General features: G+C 39.1%; 1 protein-coding gene across 1 annotated transcript in view; it reads right to left on the bottom strand.

Annotated features, from left to right (window-relative positions):
• Nucleotides 1-21,150, bottom strand: part of fstl4 (follistatin-like 4) — a 232,505-nt gene that overhangs the window by 38,932 nt on the left and 172,423 nt on the right. The window contains exon 7 of the mRNA XM_047607542.1: nucleotides 739-905. Within this exon, the coding sequence (XP_047463498.1) occupies nucleotides 739-905 (167 nt within the window). The remainder of the gene's footprint in view (nucleotides 1-738; nucleotides 906-21,150) is intronic.

The following is a 21,150-nucleotide window of genomic DNA, read 5'->3' as shown; positions in this document are numbered from 1 at the left end:
GGGTTACTTAACCTCGTGAGACCTGAGCTGCATTTTTATTTATTTGGGATTAATAGGACCTAACAACTATAAAAACTGAACATCGTCTCTGAACAGGAAGTAGATTTTAGAAAAAAATTACATCTTCATATGAGGACACAGGAATTATTTCATAGAATAATATTATAATAAATATTATATCAATGTTATGATAAAGTCATCAATATGTAACAAAATATAAAACTGTTAATTCTCATATCTGAATGTTTCTGTGCAAAAGCAGAATTGCAAATAATGAAGTCCCAGCGTTCTCACTCGAGTAGCTGCTAATTAGAGAAGTTACAGCTCGTTACTACTGATAGAATTATTAATTATAGAAAGTTAATAATCATAAATTGAATTAGTTGAGGTTTTGTACCTTGTCTGCTTATGTTGCCTGATCGCTCATGTTTTTACACCAACTAGTGTCTAGTTATGAGGATAAAAGTTTAAATGAATCAGAATAATCTGCTACAAACCTGAACCTTAACGTCCCCATATGAGGACGCAGGGTCTCAGGAGGTTAATTGTATATCATCGGTTCATGTATGGAGAAACTTACCAAGCTTGCCATGTACCAAACCTTTGAAAAACACAATAAAAACTTGCTGACTTTACATTAGCAACAATTATTCCAATTATTCATTGTGTTGAATTAAGGAACCAACAACAACTTGTACCTTGTAGCTGCAGCAACAATCCACAACAACAAACACTCACGTTGATATCCTCCAGGTCCAAGAAGTTCAGTATGATGCCGTTCCTCTTCCAGATGATCGGCGGCCGCAGCGTCCCCTGGATGGCGCAGGTGAGGACGGCGCTGAGTCCCACCGTGACCGTGGAGACGCTGATTTGCTGGTCCTCCGCCAGGCTCAGCTGGACAACCTCTGTCAGAAGGCGGGTTTGAAGGCGCGAGATAAAGAGGCAAAGAAAGGGACGACAGTAAGAAGAAAGGGGGGGTTGGGGAAAATGGAGAAGGAAGGAGAAAATCGCAAATCAGAAGGAGTTCGCTGAAGTGGAAGAACTGTAGCCAAGCTTAATACATTTCTAAAGGATCCATCTCATTACTGGTGGACCGCGGAGGATAAACAGCTGTCCGGGAGTGAAGGATACCTAGAATGAGAAAAGACCATGTGTCAGAGGACACACAGCTAGCCAAATATCATTCTTCTCATTAAGGGAAATTTATGTTCATTGAAATGGCCATCCAATTCAATTCACCTTTACGGCGAATTAAGAATTATACTCCACCGGTTCTCGTTGGCACCATAAATAGTATCTGTCGCCAAGACGCGTGGCCAGGCACAAAGTCTGAAGAGCCGCAGTTACAGACTGAAAACGTACTGATTCTCGTGCTTATTAGATCTTTAAACCCAGTCCAGCATTTTAACAAGATATTTAAGCATTTTCTTATCTGTAAAGCAGATTTTGTAACATAGCAAAGTATTAAACTATTAAATCTATCGCATGAACTTTAATGCATTGCACCATATATATAAATTTATATATATATTATATATCTTTCAATTTTGTCTGCAGACACTCTATAAAAAGAAGATGGTGTCTTTTGTATGGGGGTAAAGCGGAGGACAAGTATGATGATGACTTTGAGATATCGCATCAATGTGAGACTCAGACACCAGTGACATGATATAAGTCAGCGCGGGACCGTGTGCTGATACAGGCCGGGGCAAGAGGATGCGCTTGGTTCAATAAATAATAGTGACACAAGGACCTAAATGGAGCCCAAATAATAATAATAAAAAAAGTGTAATATAACACACATAAAGAGCATTAATCAGAATGAAACTTAGTTTATTACTGAGATATTAAAATAAATGACACGGCATTAAAGAAAATCAGTCACTATGTTTGTGAATCAACTGAGAAAATATCAGCTACACTAAAGAAAACACAAAACTAAATTTATTTATTTTACTTTTATTTTACCAGGCTGGTCCCATTGAGATCTGACCACAACAGCAGCAGCACCTGTTCCAGGTAAAAGGAGCCGAGCACTTAAAGACTTTTTTTTTTTTACTTAATTCAGTCTTCATACCTGGTACATTCAATAGGAGAACATCTTGTGATCTCAGGCTACAGCGACCACCAGTTCTCTGGATCAATCAAGGAGCAGATTATCGATGTCTAGATCGATACTGAAATATCGATACTTACGATACCAGGTCTTTATGCTCTAAAATCGATTCTCTAATCATCATATCGATACTTTGGATACTCCAGTCGTTGGAGGTAATGTAGGAACACAGTGGAAAGTAACTAAACTATCGAGTTGTGGCAACACAACAAACCTTGTGAAACACACAAGATTAAACCACAACACAGAATACGATGAGGACAGAAGAGGAGAGAACAGTTTTCATTTTATAGTAGTTCTTAATAGTTAAACAATATATATATATTTAAATAAATGTAATGGTTTTATTATTGTACTGTTTATGAATTATAATTATTGTATTCTTTATGAAGCTATGAATTGAAACACTTAACTTAGAGTGTATTTTCACACAGTATCGGTATCGGCTCAATATCGCCGACGCCAGCCTGAATTTTACTGAATTTTAGTGTGATATGAAAGGAAACGAAATCTGTGGTTTCGAACATCACTAGATATAAGAAGGAGCTTGCCTTGTGTGGCGTCCTCAGTGAGGACCAGCTAATCCTGGAATAGCACAGTGATGAGTCCGAACTGGTTGCAGGAATTAGTTTCTTTCTGACCCCAAAGGAGAAACTGTCTCTAAATTAAAACTCTAACTTCAACCTCAGCTTTTTAAGAAGCTTTTTCACCTGAGGTCTAAAAGACAAGCAGCCGTCTGTCCATACGCCTACATATTTACAGCAGGAGACTAGTTTCCTTCCTTGAGTTGTAACAATATCTAAGGTTTAGCAAAAGCAAAAGCAATTTTAGGTGAGTCTGCAATTTAGCAATGAACTTAATAACATTTGTTAGCTGTTCCCAGAGAACGACATTATGTCTTCTTGTGTAAAATCAATCCCACCATTATCACAAATATCAACTGTGCCTTTTCTAAAAATGCTCTAAGGATCAAAATCGAATTACTTACTTGAAACATAAAGTCACACTGTGTGTAAAGGAATAAAATGTACTGTATTTCTACCATTCAGGGTAAATTCAGTCGGCTCATTCTAGTGTTTTTTTTTACTTTGAATCTTATTTTATGAACAAAAAACTCTTTTTGTGTTTCAGTGGAACTTTAAAACTGTCCTTCAGTTTCTAAAACCAGCAAATAAACTTGAAACTCTCGCTGATTAAAAATGAACTACAGCGACTGTTCTATATATTTAATGGTAGATGGACGTTAAGACACAATCGTTTATAATCTACTCGTATGCTGACGCACAAATTTATAAGACGAAGGATCTGACCGCAACCTTTTTAAGATCTGTTATAACAGCGATGAGGTCGGCATCACAGTAAATCCTCATCTCCACGTGGGACACAACGCTATCGTCCAAACAGACCCGGAGTAGCGGGCGAAACAGGATTTTTGAAATGTTTGCCCGTGAACGTCTCGTCTGAATGCAGACTTTTGACGAACGCCGCTGTAAAGGACCCCTGGATATTAGCTGTCTGCTTGGCGCAGCTCTCCTGGTGACAGATACATCCGCGCTGACAGCTCGGTCTGTCGGTGATATTTCAGAACGCCCTGGGTACAGTACACTGCCAGGTCCAACAAAGTTATAATTCAGCAGATCAGTAATTTGGGTGGCAGAACAGGCTTTGAGTGCCACGTGGACAGATGAGGGGTGAAGTGCATTGATCTGACACGGCTTGGAGGTGGTGCTTTAAGGCGCTGCTGTGAATTTCAACTAGACCTTTCCTCACACTGAATTTCATACAGAGCCTGTAAAAGCAATGCGCTGTGTGTGTGTGTGTGTGTGTGCGTGTGTGTGTGTTGCGGTGTTTTTTGTCTACTCAGATGGCCATCTAACACAACTTCGTATTGATTCATTTTTAGGTATAGAGGTGAGTCCACGGCCTGGAGAGGAAAATCTTATAAGTTCCCTCTGTGCAGAAGTACAACCTCTAATTAACTACGACTACGGCAGATTAAACTCTTACTTAAGCGCTCGCTGTGAAGGACTGTGGTTCTTTTAACAGCTGGAGCCGGTGCAAACAGTAAGCATGTGCTGACGGTGTGAAGTGGCTTTGACGTGTCGTTAGCCTAATAGCATGTTGGAACATTTCTGGAAAGCAAGGAAAACATAATTGTGCTATTAGGCTAACGACATGCAAATATGCATTTATTTCTGAAGTCAAACAACTGGCTCACAACTTGCATGAAAGAAATTTGAATAGAGCAAATCATCTAAAGAGTCACGTGTCCCTCGGACGGGCTTGGACACGGTTCCCAAACATATTCTCCTCCTGAACTCAAAAGCTTTCAAGGTCTGGAGAGGTACTGCAGAGAGGGTTGCAAAATCTTTGGTTGATTACACATATTATTTCCCGAAAATTCAGGAGCTGTCTCAACAACGCACTGTTGCCACACTAGACCTGTCAATCTAAGCCTCCTGTACACAGTAGGCCACGCCCCTATACCCACTGAGCCAATCACGAGGCTGCATGTTACACGCGGACTCTGTTTAGGGTCCCTGAAATTGGCTGAAAGCATATTCAGTCCCGTTATACATACATACAGTTATATGTTTGTTAATGTCCAGTATGTTCATGTTTACGACAGTTGCATGTTTGAAATTACAAAAATGAATATTTGAACCTGTGTGTTATCTGAGTAGCTTAAGATTGAATGAAAATGATAACAGCACTAGGCAATATATATATATATATATTAACATTATATATTCCTTATTATTACTAACCTATTTATTTTTAATTGATTTATATTTCTTACTACCTGCCAACTCAGATACTTATGCTTCTTTATTGATCTGATTAGTCTGTTTATTTATTTTATTGAGTATTTATTTTTTATTTATTCATACATTAGATCTGTAATTAGAACACTATTGTTTTTCTAATATGTAAAATCCAATGAACAGACTGTTAAAATAAATAAATAAATAAACTAGTTTAATACAGGACACATACAGAAGGTGGGGGGTCCCTACTTCCTCTCATCAGTTTGCGGGTCCCATAAGATTTACACTTATACATATTCTCTCATGAGCAATATCACTGTGTCCTCATGTGCAATATTACAATGTCACTCTTAATTTAATCCATGCTTCACATATTTATTCCTGCACCAAATCTGCTATTTTATATTTTTCATATTTATTTCATATTCACCACCCAACTGTTTGTGTTACTGGCAGCAGGACTGTCATTACACACAATATGCTGCTTTTGCCCCCGTACCTTTGTGTGTTTCTTCTCTTGCTCTTTAATTGTACGTTTCGCTCTTCGCTGTCCTAACAGACCCTCAGGGATAAATAAATAAAGTTTTTCTCTGATTCTGATTTACAGGGTTTTAGAATGAAGCCTGGCTTATTCGTCACTTAGATTTCCATCAAAATGAAATTTCAGTGCAGTGGCTCAGAGCACAGCAGGAACACTAAACCGAAACAGAACATACACCCATACGGATATAAATGTAAAAACTTTGTATAAAATACCCTGAGCCAATAGAAAATGCTCCATCAAATCAAAATGGGCAGCTGGACTTTCCGCCCATATTTCTGCCAAAGCTTCAGATAAGGGCCAGTCTACAACTTTTAAACTTTCTGCTGAAAGTCCACCCTTTTAATAAGTTGGAAAAAAAAGAAAAACCTTCGACCTTCATGAAAGACGGACCATTTCAGAAATGAATCCTGACACTATGAAATTAATTCCTAGGCCTCCGAACTCCACCTGCTCAGATGAGACCAAGAAAAAAAAGGAAGAAAATGTTCTGCTTCTATATGGGATAAGAATAAAAAAAAAAATTAATTATAAAATGTGATAATTGATATCCCTTGTATCGGGAAACGGGGTCTAGGAGAAAGAGGATTTTTTTTTTTTTACTAAAACAGAGCTGAGCTGACTGAAGGGAAACCTCCTAAGCTGTGATGGTTTATGGACCCAGATGTCTGACACTCATCAGAGACGTTTACCTGTGATAGGAGATTAGGAGCTGCAAGGTGTTATTTTAAAACGGTGGAGTTTGTTATTCTGAGGAAAAACTGTTTCACTCCCTCAGAAACTCAGATTAAACCAAATACTATAATCTCCGAAACAACAGAGCGTTCATTTAACGGACACTAGTTAGGCAACAGGTTAGCATGATTGCTCTTGCAATCAGCCGCAACATTAAAACCACCGACAGGAGAAGTGAATAACATTTAAACCATCTTGTGACAATTTGATGTTCTGCTGGGAAACTTTTGGACCTGGAATTCATTCATGTGGATGTTATTTAGACATGTAGCACCCACCTAGACCAGACCAGACACCCCCACCCCCAAACCCATAGCAATGACACTCCTTGTGACACAAAAACGCTTCAGGATCAACTAAAAAAAAAAAAAAAAAAACATAACCTGGCTTCCAAATTCACTAGATCCCAAACTGACCAGGTATCTGTGGGATGATCCACCATAGAGGCCCCTCCCCTCAAAGGTCCCCCACTAACAACATTGTGTTTCCAGACACCACAGGACACCCTCAGAAGATCCACGTCCACTCTCTGATGACTTACAGAAGACTCAACAGAGACCTACACAATAAGAGGAAGGTGGTCATAATGTTATGCCTGATCTTGGCATATTTCACTGCTGTTTCTCCTTCTACCCTAATTTAGTGCATCTTCTGCTTTCCTCACCGCACTCGTCACCCCCCTGATCTCCATCCATCAATGTCCGAGGTGTGTACGAACTCCTGAATAATAGTTTCGGCTATACTGGTATACAGGTAGAATAAAGGACACAAAATTTTACAAAAAAATTCCAGATTTATTTTATGTGTTCTGAAGCCATGTGTGAACAAAGTCATCTAATTTTATGACAAACAGACAAAATAAATCTGCATTTTCCTAAGAGAGAAAACTTGAAAATCAATCATATTTGACCCAACACAATACTGAAATAGCCAATACCTGATTTAACAAAACCAAGAATTAGACTGAGCTTTCTTAATCCAGTTCCTGATACAAGTTCATCTCAACCTAATTAGCTGCACCGAGTTGAACTCATTCATAAAAATGATTTTAATGCAGAAAAAAAAAAACACGCCCCGCGTTCCGTCTTGTTCGCGGAGGAGCCCAGACAAATTATCTATCCACAGGCAGCGCTCGCTCTGCCCTGGCTGACTGGGGAAGGTTGTCATGACATTAGCTGGTTAATGATTCTTACAGTTTCCCCATTTCACCCAAAATAGCTCCAACGTGCAAGTTAGTAATTGACTCTCTGGGGAATTCAGGAGCTCCGCTGATCGATCAGCACCACTAACCGAGTTATGGAACGGACTGACAGGGCCAACGGGGAGGTTTCTTCTATTCAGGTCTGTATGGATACACTATATATACTGTAGGAGGGAGGTGGAGGAAGGAGAAGCGATTTAAAGACTTAGAAATAGAAAAAATAAACGAGTAAAACAACTGCGAAGAGAAAGGAAGACGCATCAGATGTAAGAAAAAGTCAAATGCAAGATGAGGTGTTGACTGACAACACAGGGAATAAAACAAGGAGTGGAAACGTGTGCGAATGTGAACCAGGCAGAAAGACGAATTAGATGCGGAGCACGTAGAACGTCTTGCAGGGAATAACTAATGCGCTCGGAGCTCGAGACTGCGGCTCAGAGAAGTCGTCCCCTTCGACTTGTATGAGAATGACCTCTCTCATGAGCCGGAGTGAGACGTCAAGCCACAGCGCAGAGGAGCAGAAAACCATGACTCCTTCAGAGGGTGAGACAGATAACATCCGCACTGTGGAGGAAGGAGAAGGAGGAGGAGGAGGAGCAGCGACGAGAGAGAGGTGGTGAGGGGCAGAGAGGAGCGAGGAGATAGAGACGGACACGTGGAGACGAGGTTATGGGTGAAGGAAGCAGCAAAATAAGCTGCAGCTGCAGCTCAGATATGTTGATTTGTGGGTCAGAACGTGTGTTGGGTCAATAATTGAAGTCAATTTGAAGTCTCTGCGATATATCTTAGCATATATTTTATTAAAAGTTAAAAGAAAAAAAAAGTCATGTTTTTATGTTCGTTATGATCATGTCTTTACAAAATCCATAATTATTTATTATGGAAACAACCACCTTCTAATTAGTTAAACAATAATGAAATGAGCTTATTCAAAATTAGTTTTGATTGTGTCTTTTTGTTAAGTTAAGATAGTCATGACAGATGTTTCTTTTTTGGCAATGTCTGACAAACACACCTCTCAAGGAAGTATTTTAAATCCAAATCGCACAATCTGCTCCAAGGTTTGTTCTTCCTTCTCTTTCTTCGTTATTTAATATAAAGTAGTGTGTGAGTGAAGCTTGGATTTATCCACTGACTGTTTATACTATGGACAAACCCATCGTGACGTCACCCATTGGATTCTGAACCTCAACAATGAAGTCCAAAGTGGGCGGAGCCTGCGGTCGCCATGTTGGATGAGCTTTACTCCACCCACATGCGGAAATTCCAAATATGGACATAGGAGGGTCATGTTGGACGTTGAGACCTGCCCACCCAACTCTTTGCTACCATTTAGCTCAGTTAGCTCTTTTGATTATGTAGAATTTTAATATTTTTAAATTTTTTGAGACCAAAACCATCTTTTTGCACCAGGCTGTAAACATATTTAATAATGCTGTAAAGGGCTTTTTAATATGGGGGTCTATGAGGATTTGCTCCCTTTTGGAGCCTCAAGTGGCCAGTTGATGAACTGCAGTTTTTTTGCACTTCTGCATGAGCGTCATTGCTCAGACCTGGAAGTTGCTGCTTGGATTTATCGCACTTCTGCAGTGTTACTACAATATGTTTTTAAATGGCTTTCAATTTACTCAATATTTAGAAGAATCTTTCCGTAAAAATGTCATGTGGTGATTGGTTATATGTTGGTTTTAGGCCTGAAAATAGCCAAAATGTGACCAACTATGATACCTGTCAATTATGTTAAACTCAAAAAGTCCCACAATTACAGATTTAACCCTGTGAAGATAATAAAATGGAAGTGAAAAGTCAACAAATGCATGTTGAGAATTTTAGACAGATTTAAATGCTACAAACAACAAATCCAACCAAACGTCTAAAAGCTTCTTCTTTTTTTTGAATTATTGTTATTATTTTAGTATTCAGGTTGATTAATTTCTCCACTTCACCACCTGCAAATTACCAGTGTCAAAAGAACATCATAAAAGTAGCTTGAGAGGATAATTTAATTTTAAATTACACGAAGCTGAATGTCCCAACAGAGACCCAGTATTTCATAAGAAAACACGATAATCTGGTGTAACTGGTCTCTCCTGATTGAATCTCCCTGTAATGGGATTTGGCAATATGCAAAGTAATTGTGAAGCTAAATTAAATTTGCATTTTGAGACTAAAATGAAAAGTAAACCAGGAAACCACAAGATTCCTGCTGTCTGTCCAATAATTATCTTAGAAGAAACCATTAAAATATAAATTTATTGAAAGGTGTTTCCAGTAATTCTGTTTTAAAATTCAATTGTGAAATTCAGTTTTGTGGAAACACAACCTTTTTTTGACCAATATTCACCTAATGAATAGAGGAAGACACTGTCAGCAATGTGGCCACGCTGGTATGTTAATGGAATTCAGATAGTCGTAGCGATTATAGGGAAAATAATAATAATAATACTAATAATAATAATAAGACAGAGTTTCCCCCAATATTCATCCCAAAGAAACACCATCCATGACTTTGGTTCCTACCACTAAATTCACCATAGTATTAAAGAAGGAAACCAGGGCTTGGAACGCCCACTAGCAACCAACTGTTGCTATGAAGCAATGTGAGATGAGCAAATCAATTTATATGTGTATGGGCTTTTCTATGTTTTAAAGACTTCTATTGTTTGATTTATTAGAATGCATCAACAGAAATACATGTTTCTGTCATGGTTCTGTTTGGTTTACTCTGTGTTTACTGTTTTATTTTGTAAAAGTCCCTTGGTGTTTCTTGTCTTGTGTTAATTCTTGTGTTTTTTGTTTTACCCCTTTTGATTGTTTGAATGGTTTCTCCTTGTGTTGCTGCGCCCTGTCCTACTCTGTGATGTTGCCCTGTTTGTCTTTGACCCGTATTCTTCTTCTTCTGTTCTTGGATTACCCTGCCTCTCAAATACAACGTCTTTACTTCAATGTTTTTTGTAAGTTTTCATTAAATGCATTTTGTTTCCAGCTCCTGCCTCATCCCGCTGTGTGTCTGGAGGGTCGTTTGGGTCCCATTTCCATCACCGTCACCAATCGTGACAGTTTCATTCATGACATTTTTCACTGGTTTCAGATGAAAACTTCAGTTTACTACTAAACAGAGAAGATTGTTGTGGGTTTTATTACGACTGGGTGAAACGTGCATTAAAAGTTACTGTTAAAATCATTTTTACTTCCAAGATGACACCGTGGTAATGATGTTTTGTTTACTTCTACCTTGTTATCTGGATTAAGGGTGGTTTACACCACTTCAGGATATAGATGGCTTAAGCTACACATGTAGCCAATGCTGGTGTGAGATATTTTCAGTTGTGCACTTGTCAGTCCATAAACTAGTTGTTAATCAGTGCGTTAACATGCATCTGACTTTAACTGGACAACTTAAGTGCATCTAAACACATCACTGTGACTAAAATTGGAGTTTTCCTTATATTAAGACACCCAGATAATGTGACTAGAAATTGATTTTCTCTGGCATGTATATGCCTTAATCTGACTTTAACCGGACAACTGCTGTGCTGGCATATGAACCCTGAACAAAAACAAGAAAACTAGTCGCAGAAGAAGAAGAAGGTAAACAGAGTCAGTAGAAGAACCACCCGAGAGATAGCACCATCTTATCTGCATCTGAAGTAGCGCAAACATTACGTACAAGATTAAAAATCTGAACTATTATCCATCTGGTTGTTGCTGTAATAGGTCAACCGGAGAAGGGGCCAGAAGGTTATTGACCGGCTAAAAAGACACATATCACCACCTTGTGTGGAGGAGGAGGGCATGTTCACATGTATGTGCATGTCAACGCACAAACTGTGTCAGGTTAATTATTGCTTCACATTCAACAATGGCGACTGAAATTTTCACCGAAGACGAGTCATACAATTGTTTGTATCCCCGAACCTCCTCATTTAACCTTTCGTAGACGCATTTGAATATTGCAGAGATGGCGAAGCAGCTAGAAATACTAAAGTGGCAACATGCTACTACAAAGCGAACCAATCACACCTACTGCGGTCTGTGTTGACATGACTCGTGGTTTGATTTCTGTGGAAGTGTACATCAGGCTACGCCGTTAGGGTCTGAGTACAGTCTACAAATTGGTGCAGAGGTTCTGTATAAACTGTGTCAGTGTTTTGTTTTTTTTTTACCCGAAGGAGGAAGACACACAGGAAGAACCACACACTGGATCACTCTGCGCATTAAATCTTCACTGCCTTGGGTTATGACACCTTAGACACCTCATAGTAGAAAATCAAAGTGCTCTCTCTCAGTATATTTATGAGCCTCGGTGAGGGGAATGGTTGTGTGTCACTTGTGTGACAAGTACATCCACCTTCCTTCACGTGTCACGTATGCAAATAGATACACACTCGATTATTCATATTTGACCCTCATGAAAGAAATATCCTCATTCAGCCTCATTTGGTAAATTAAGATTCAGGCATTAATCATTAAGCTGACAGCAGAGTGAAAAGCAGCTGCTGGGGTAAGTGGACTTGAATCACTAGCCTTTGCACTTCCAACATGCAAACCCAACCTCCACTAATATCACATTGTTATAAGGCAACGACATAGACTTTCTCATTCATTGTTGCTATAAAGTGACCAGTGTGGGCAGTGCTGCACATCAGACTGATGCAGTATTGCCCACACTGGTCAAAAAGACCACAAATGCTACACTAGATAACTGCATCAATAGACACTAGTCTTCACCATAAGTTAAAATAACTGCTGGGTCAATATTTCATTGGATGACTTTTGAAGTCCCTGTGATTTATCTTAGCATATATTTATATGTAAAATAAAAAGACTCATGTTTTAATGTTCCTTATGATCACATCTTTACAAAATCCATAATTATTTATTATAGAAAAATGAGTAGATATCACCAAAATAAAATTAGTGTTGATTGTGTTCTTTTTTGCTTAGTTCAGATAATCATGACAGATGATGACATGACAGATCTTTTTTGACAATTTATATGGAAAACAGCAAATTGTGTTCTCGAGAAATGCCTTTCAGTTAAGTTACTCATTACAAACACATGACACTACACCTCTTAAGGAAGTGAGTTAAATCCAAATCACACGACCTGCTCCAAGGTTTGTTCTTCCTCCTCTTCATTAATTATTTAATACAAAGTAGTGAGTGAGTCAAGTGTGGATTTATCACATGTCAACAATGATACTACAATGTATTTATAAATAACTTTCAATTTTAATTTACTCAGTTGTATATATAATATTTAGAAGAATCTTTGCGTAAAAATGCCGTGTGGTGACTGGTTATATGTAGATCTTAGGAATGATGATGAATGATGATGCCTGTCAACTATGTTAAACTCCCACAATTATATATTGACCATTCACTCCTAATCATTTGGAGATGTGATGAGTTTGCAGGAAGGATGGAAACATGGCGACATCAAAATAAGGAACTGTTCAAGCATTTGAAAAGATGCACTAAGCTAGAATCGATGCTGGAAACACAGATCCTCCTCGACTCAGTTTTTCTATTGTATGTTATTTTCAGTACGATGTGGTCTGTGTTACATTTCTGATAGATTCTAAACTTTGTGGTACAAAATGTACATTCTGCCCAGTGTTTGTTGCATGTAAACACACATGTCTTATCAGATCATCTTATTTAGGATTCATGTGAACGGCTCAGTTGTCCGTACAGACGTATCCTATGTCAACTGTACATAACTGAACATAACGACACCGGTGGGGTTGTACGTGCAGGGAGACAGGAGTTCCTGCTGCGAGCCCACGGTGCTCACAAATGATCTTGGCGTGTCACTGCGTTCGGTCTCCGCAGGTGAGCTGCAGCTGTTAGCAAATACATCATCCACGTGTCAAACACACTGACACGCTGAATTAATGTCACGCTCTGCATCGCGCCGTACTCACCGAGTTTGTTAATTCTATGCATGCACTCCATGCCACAACCGCGTAATGAACACGCTGCTCACACACTGCGTCCCGTGCACCAGGACTCTTCGCTTTTCTCCATCTCTTATGTGCACGCAAACATTTATTCTCTTTCTCCCACACACGCCCAGAAATGAATGCTTTTTCTTTGAGACTGCTGTCCTGGTGATTATTCATGGGAGGAAGAGTGGGGATGAGCAATCAGCGGCCAGCTCATTAATCACTCTGGATGCAGACCCTTAATCTCCTCTACAGGTACAGAGGAATCTTCTGCTGCCACTCCTCACTGCCTTCCCCCCTTCCCTCCCCCATCCTCCTTCTCTCTTCCACCCACAGTCTCATTTTCTCTCTGATGCTGTGTTTGCATCTTCGGCTGTTTCCCTCCGTCCTCCGCTGAGCCTCTAACCCTCGTGATATCTCGGCGACTCTCCCGCTATCTGTCAGTCTTTTCCCTCCACCTCTCTTTCACGTTTTCCTTCTCTCTATGGTTTTAATTTGCCTCTCTCCCTCTCCGCCCTCGTTCTGCTTAAAGTGTCTTCTTCTCTGGCTGTCACTCAACCGGCTAGCAAAGCCATAATGGCTCTTTTTTTTTTTTTTTTCCCAGCAGGACCCCTTAACCAGGCAGCGAACAAGCCTGGTAAGGATTTGCAAAGAAATGGCCGAGAGTGAAGTAAGAAATGTACGGAGGAAGGAGTATTTTAAAACATTACAATTAGCTCCACATAGGCTGGGACAGAGGCACAGTTCATATTAGTGGTGGGCGATATCGATCCGATACCAAGTTAATACATGGCTGGTATCGCCGATATCGATACTTTTACTTGAAATATCATGATCATTGAATAACTTTGTAATTTCCCCTTTAGTTAGTTGATTATGACAAAACACAAGATGAAATATTTTATTCAAATCAACATATTTCCATTAACTAGTTAAGCATATAAGTAAACAAAAGCAACAATGTAATAATAAATATAAAAACTGCTCAGAGAGGGAAATGTTGGCTCATTCATTTTCCACCAAAGAAGTGGATCCTGTGTGATTCTCTTCCGAGTACCGACTCTATTTCAATAACAGCATCAGTTCCAGATGTGTGATGCTGCTATGAAGCTGCTAATGCTACGATTTGAGTGTTAAACTCTGTTTATATCCACCTTTTGCTACAGGTGAAGGTGGAGAAGTTCCTGACGCACACACACTTGCAGAGAAGCTGCACTAACATTAACTCTGTGAGGAGTAATTTACTGGACGTATAGAAGAGAAACTGTAACAAAAATATCGATCTGCAGTTCACCTTATACTTATAGTGCAAACCAACTCTTTGACAGTATTGAAAGAACATCTCATATCGGACCATTAAAAAGCTTTTGAGCCTCTGAAAATAAGAAACCGGGAAGGAAAATGGTTGTAATTCCCAAATGGTTCCTCCGAAAAATCTCAAATGAGTATCTGGCAGTACGAACCCTACTGTCATTACTTTAATTAAAAAAAAAAAAGAGGTTGGGGATACCTCATGTCGTTACCTTGTTCAGAAGTTTATTGGAACCACATGTGCTGCTCTATATCAAATCAAAAATAATAATAGATATTTATTGATGAGTGCATGTTAATTTCAAATACCTCTTGCTGTATTTAAAAACAACTTAGAGTAGAATACAAAAGCACAGATAAAGGACAGATAAAACACACCTCTGTCTTTTGGGTTAACAACACCTTTGTGGGAGTATAATATGACACCTCCTCATGGCGTTGACTAAAAATAATGCCGCTGTTGTCAAGGGTGTACATTACTCAAGAAATCTACCGAAGCCTGCCTCCTGGAACAGCGTGCTTCTCAGGCCATTTAAAGAGAACAGTTGTCTCCCCCACATTATTTAATGACCAATTTTGCAGGGACAGGCTGCTCACAACAAGAGCCTTTTTCTTGGTGTTGCTACTAAGCTACCTGAGTGCAGTGCAAGGCGACAAGCTGCTATGCAGAGGCTGAAGCTCAATAATAAAACTGGCATCAGGTCGGTGTAGTAATGACAGGGCAGAGTTTCTTTGATGCTTACTTCTAAGGCGGCGCTAACCTGTCAGGAAAAGAGACGGATTAACTGCCTGACTGAAGGTTAGCGCTCACAATCCACGCGTACAACTTTGATCGCGTTACTGTACGCTCAGGGTTTGGTTGCTTATGATCAAATTTGTCATTGGTAACACATTTGCTAACTAAGTTTTGTTGACATTAAGTGCCACACACTCTAAAAGGGGCGGACAGTGTGGACACTGTTCTCCCTGTGTCTGCATGGGTTCTGCATGAGTTCTCTCCTGGTCCTGTCCCAACAAGTGGTCCTTAGGTTAATTGGTGATTCTGAATTGTCTGGAGGTGTGAGGTAGGTTATAGGAAATTAATAAATAAATTAATTTGTCTTAACTTCATGATGATTTTGTAAACAAATATGTCAGTATATTTAAGTGTATTTTTTTATAATACTGACAATACCATATGTTATGTAGATTATTATATGTATTATCTGGATTACCGCCGATAGCGGCGAATGTTAGCATTAGCATATACATGCATTTTTCCATTGACGTTAGCCGGAAGCTAACGCATCTTTGCATATCGGTATTTTCCGGTATATAAAACTAATTTGTATATTTTGCTTGTCCAGTTTTACAGTGTCTCTCAAGTAAAGACTCTCTGCCCAACTGTGGTAGTGGGGGCAGAATAATAAGATTAACATAAAAGCATGAAAAATAAGCATCATGTTTGAGCTGGAAGTTGTTTTTGAAAGAAATTACGTGAACACAGGGATTATTTGAGTATATATGACAATTTAAGTCACCAACGCATAAAAAAATATAAAACTGGAAATGATGAAATACCAATGTCCTCAAACGAGTACTTGTTAATTTGTTACATGTGCATATCATATCAACCTAGAAAAGTTAATAAATAGAAATTTCTACCAGTACATGGCAGACAAAAGTCTGTCAGGTCCAAATTAAGCAGAATAAGCTGGCACAAACGTAAAACGTTTCTCAGGAGGTTAAGCGATATCAACATTTGACAGCAAGCCAAAAATATTTTCCATTGGTCTGACAACTGTGTGGTATATGGGGAGTATGATTTGTGTTTTCACTTGTTCCTGCTCCAAACTAATAAATATCATTATTGTATTTGCAGGTTTTATGCCACCATAACAGTTTTATCTGCTTGCAGGCAAAAGCAAAAAGTGGTTGACATCACTTCTTTGCTTGTTTCGCCCATCCAAATTCACCGTTTGAGAAAAGAAGAACTCAAGTGCAGGATAAAACTTAAAAATGATCTTTTATTAATATGCTTTGGTTTAACAAGGCAGGACATTTAAAGTCTCATAGCCCGCCCCCCCACCAAAAAAAGTCAGCCCGCTTCAAAAGGCTTAATGGAAACAGTCTGGAGCTAATCTCCCATACTTCATTTGGTCGGATGAAACCCAATTCATTAAAGTCATGCTCTCATCTGATAGTAGCATAAGATCTGACAATCGGAGTAATCTTTCATCTTCATGGAAAGAAAGAAACACCCCTTCACCCCCCCTCTTCCCAGTATGCCTCCGACTGTAGAGTGCATATTCTGACAGAGTTTGCTAAAGTGCTCCTTCTCTTTTTAAAGCCTTTTTAGCCTTGTGGAGGAGGAGGGTAAGAGAGATTAGCGACCTGCAGCAGAACTCTGCACCGCAGGAGCTGCAGTTTGACCTGACCTGAGGGTCCAGCTCGACAGAGACAGAATGAACAATGAGTTCTACTCAGAGTGGGATGTGTGGGCAAAACATGAGCCAAAAAAAAAATGCATTCGAGTATATCCTTAATGCATGCAAACACTAACTAGAAATGCTCTGACAAGAGGTCCAGGATGGAGGAAAAGAAAAACCAATAATTGTCTTACTGGAACTCCCATGAGGGTATTTTCCTAGTGAAACCACTCCAAGGTTAAAGAGGTCAATGTACTCTTGAATTCAGACTGCCGGACTGGAGAGAGCACAACAGTGGATATTGTGTTTTGTATTTGACATGTAATAATTTGAAGAGGTTATATAGGGTTTTTCTTCTTCTTCAGGGAGAAAGAAAGAGGTCAGTGTTAGATAGAATTTAATATAAAAAAGTAACCCACTGTAATAAGACTCAACATCTACAGAGACAAAGGAAACAAATAACAAAGCATTTTCCTCTTTTATTTATCTCGTCTCTGTCTTCAATTAAGTACCGTTACTGTATGCGCTCTCTTTGACTTAATCTTGTTTTACAGTTATGACAAATTGGAAACACTTACCCGGCATTACGCTGCTGCACGTATGACTAAATTTGTTAAATCGATGAATTTTCGCTCCAGGATTCCAGTGTTACCCTACTTTGGTGAAGCAGGATGGTCCCACAGCCTTAAAGTACAAGATCTAATAACCAGTGACAATTTTGACTTGGAAATTCTGCTGGAGCCATGTAGGAAACTACAAATACAAAATGCAATACATAAACACCACAATCAATGAAACTGAAAAAAATTGCAGCTGAATAAAACCATCAGTATCAGAAAAATCTTAATTTATACCTGAGTGGCACACAAACAATGCCAATCTGACGACATATATTGTCATACCAATAGCGCCACCATTCGGCAGTGTTCAAGATCTCACTATATCAAAAATTCAAGATAAAAACAATAACGTGACAACAATAGAAACACATCGCACCACTCATGGCGTGAACGGCGCACAACCAATACACAGCAATCAATATACAAAGTCACCAAACACATGACCACACATCAGATTTATAAACTATCAGTTCCATTTAGATTAAAAAAATAAATCACCAAGCACCTTTTTGACAAGCTCCCTGTTAACCGAGTTTCCTCCTTAAACCACTCCTGGTTGAATGTCCACTCTAAATGGAGAAATGCTGCAATCGAGGATGGATTGGTTCACCTTCGTCTCTCACCTCTTCGTTTTATGTGCTTAAATGCGATATGAATATGTTCTTTGTTTACATTTTTGTGTAGCTGCTGCACTGCAGGCCTTTGAGGAAGATCATTTCAATCCTGCATTGTGTTGCACATGTCAGAATTGTCAATTAAATTGCCTTGACTTGAATTTTTCCTGTATGTGCCATGTGTGCAGAGTGTGAAGCAAATTTCCCCCCAGGCACAATACAGCATGAATCTGACTCTGAAAAACCTGGAGCATACCATATCTCCAGCGGATGTCTTCAGACTTTAGGATCACTTTCCAGAGCTCACTCAAAACACAAGTCTTTCCAATTACTCAGGCAGCTCTCTCATCCCAAAACAAAGTCGACATTTTCGATTCATAGTGAAAAGAAGTGGAAGTATTTCTAGGTTACACATCTGCCCTTCGTTTTATTATATTATTAAAAACGAATGTGTTTGTTTTAAGTTTCAAACTGACTTTGTGATCTAAGGTTCCGCCAAGTAAGGAAAGAAAAGATGACTTTAAATAGGGACAAATTGCTATCTTTAAAAGTAGGAGACATCTGTGATGCAAATGCAGCCACTGAGGCAGGTCGTCTCCATATGATGTAAAGTTTGACTCTGATTCATTCTTTTTCCTTTCATTTCAAATCATTGCTGAGCATACATTTTCCTTTTCAGCAGTGCTATACATCACATTTACACAGCTCTGCATGTGTTCACGCATGGGACAGACTTTGGTGGAAGAGTGGATGACCTGAATTGGCTTGCTTTGGATGCCATGCTCTACAGAAGTACATAGGAAGAAAAATACCTCCAGGCTGACTGTAGCTGACACAGTAGTGATTTTAAAAGGATTTAAGTAAGTTTCGGTCATATACGTTAGGGTATCGCTGTGTTTGGATGCCATGGGTTGGTTAGTTTGAGATCTAGAGTATCTGGGGGTCAGGGCAACACCTTATGCTGTCATTCATGTTTTTTGAGTTGTTCGTAAACTGGGAACTGGGGTGGGGGTGCCTGGTCTGGCCTAGGTGGGTGCTACATTTCTAAGTAGCATCCATGTTAATAAATGCCAGGTCCAAGTTTCCCAGCAAAAAATTGGCACAAGATGGCCATAATGTTACTGACTTCACCTGTCAGTGGTCATAATATTGTGGCAGATCAGCATAACTCTGCAGAAGTTGGATTTTTATTAAATACTGTAATAGCAAACTAAAACGTATAAATATATCTGCTTCTATTATGTAGAGACCTACCTGATGCTTAATATGTATCTCTCAGTAGATGCATCCTTGTGATTGTAAAAGTGCTTTGATTACTAAAGAGAGTAAAAATAACCCTAATGCTTTCATAACTAAAAAAATGTTTTTTTTCAAATTGAGATGTACGTATGTGATTCCCTGGTCTAACCCCCCTATAAGTAAATGTTTCTCTCACATAATTTATTCCTAACATATATACAATTTTTTTTACACTTAAATATTAATTAGCGGAAAAGTGAAGGAAGTAAGCATTGCTACACAGCTCCATTATAACCACTAACGGTTTTTAAAAAGATGCTGATGAGTTGATGAAGTTGATTAATTGCTCCTTCTCTCCCCACGGAGTACAGCCTCTCTGCTGTCTCTCCCCGAGTACTTTCTACTGTGTAATAAATTACATGAGAATAAACTTTGTCTACACCACCACACTACGTACACTACACTACACTACCAAATTATTATGGACCCTCCAAGCATGACAGGAGTTTTGGAAACAACCAGCAAATGTTTCAGGCTAAATTCCTGCACGCTTAATGATTAAACTATATGTTGCCAGCGCTGATGCTGGAAGGTAGAAATGTCAGCGTAAGGTGAGAATGACATGGATGTGAACCCTGGCTGGACCTTTTCTGACCTCAAGTGACCTGTGTGTTTACAGGAGATAGCGGGCTAATTTTGGCCCATACAGTCTGTCACATTAATAATGCAGGTGGCTAAAGGCGTATGTTGAAAAAGGAGTGACGGCACCAAAGCTCAGGCTCTTATTGATTCAAACCATTTTTATGACAAATTTAGGCGCAGATGAATTTATCCGGAATTGTGTCAGACCTTCATCAGACAATGAGCAAATAGGGAAATTTGTTTTAAATCTGTTTCCAAGTTGCAGTGTCCAAGTAGTGATGTTTTATTTTTATTATTATTATTATTTTTAACTTCAAACAGGAGGTGAACGTCTAGCCAAAAGCAACTGGCAGCATGATGAAGAAATAGGTTGCAAATGTTACTTTGGTTCTACATATTCACTTGCATTGGCAGCTGGGTAGAATAAAACAGAAGCTGGGAAGCGCCCAAGAGGCTCTAGATTAAAAGGAAACTTCCTGTTCAAAAAATGAATCATAGCCTTAAAAAAAAAAAAAAAGAATGACGGCAAGGACAAACATGGATCACCACTGGTGCATTTAATTGTTTTAGACAGTCTTTGTGGAATTATCTTTATCTGCAGAAGATTCAGATTCAGAAAGCTTTATGAAAAATTGAAAAATGCAGCGTGCGGTGCAAAAACAGGAGCCGTGGGCGGGTCTATTTAATCCTGCCATGAACCCGTGAACCTTAAGTCTTTATTGTCACTCAATGACAAGCTGGCTATGCTTGAAAATTCAACTTTACATGAAAAGGAGAAAATCAAATAACAAACAGGAACGTGTCCTCCTCCTCCCCACTAGGTGGCGATATGTGTCTTGTCAGTGGGTTAATACCATCTTAATACAACCCCCCTTTCTGGCAGACCGGCATTTCGAACAACAACCAGATGCATAATAGTTGATCTTTTTTAATCTCATACGTAATGTGTTTGCTACTTATGGTGCAGATGAGATGGTGCTGTCCCTCAGGTATTTCTTCTGCAA

The sequence above is a fragment of the Mugil cephalus genome, chromosome 15 (genome assembly GCF_022458985.1).
Source record: "Mugil cephalus isolate CIBA_MC_2020 chromosome 15, CIBA_Mcephalus_1.1, whole genome shotgun sequence".
Taxonomy (NCBI): domain Eukaryota; kingdom Metazoa; phylum Chordata; class Actinopteri; order Mugiliformes; family Mugilidae; genus Mugil; species Mugil cephalus.
The sequence above is the reverse complement of the archived record's forward strand: the minus strand, read 5'-3'. Positions and strand labels throughout refer to the sequence as shown.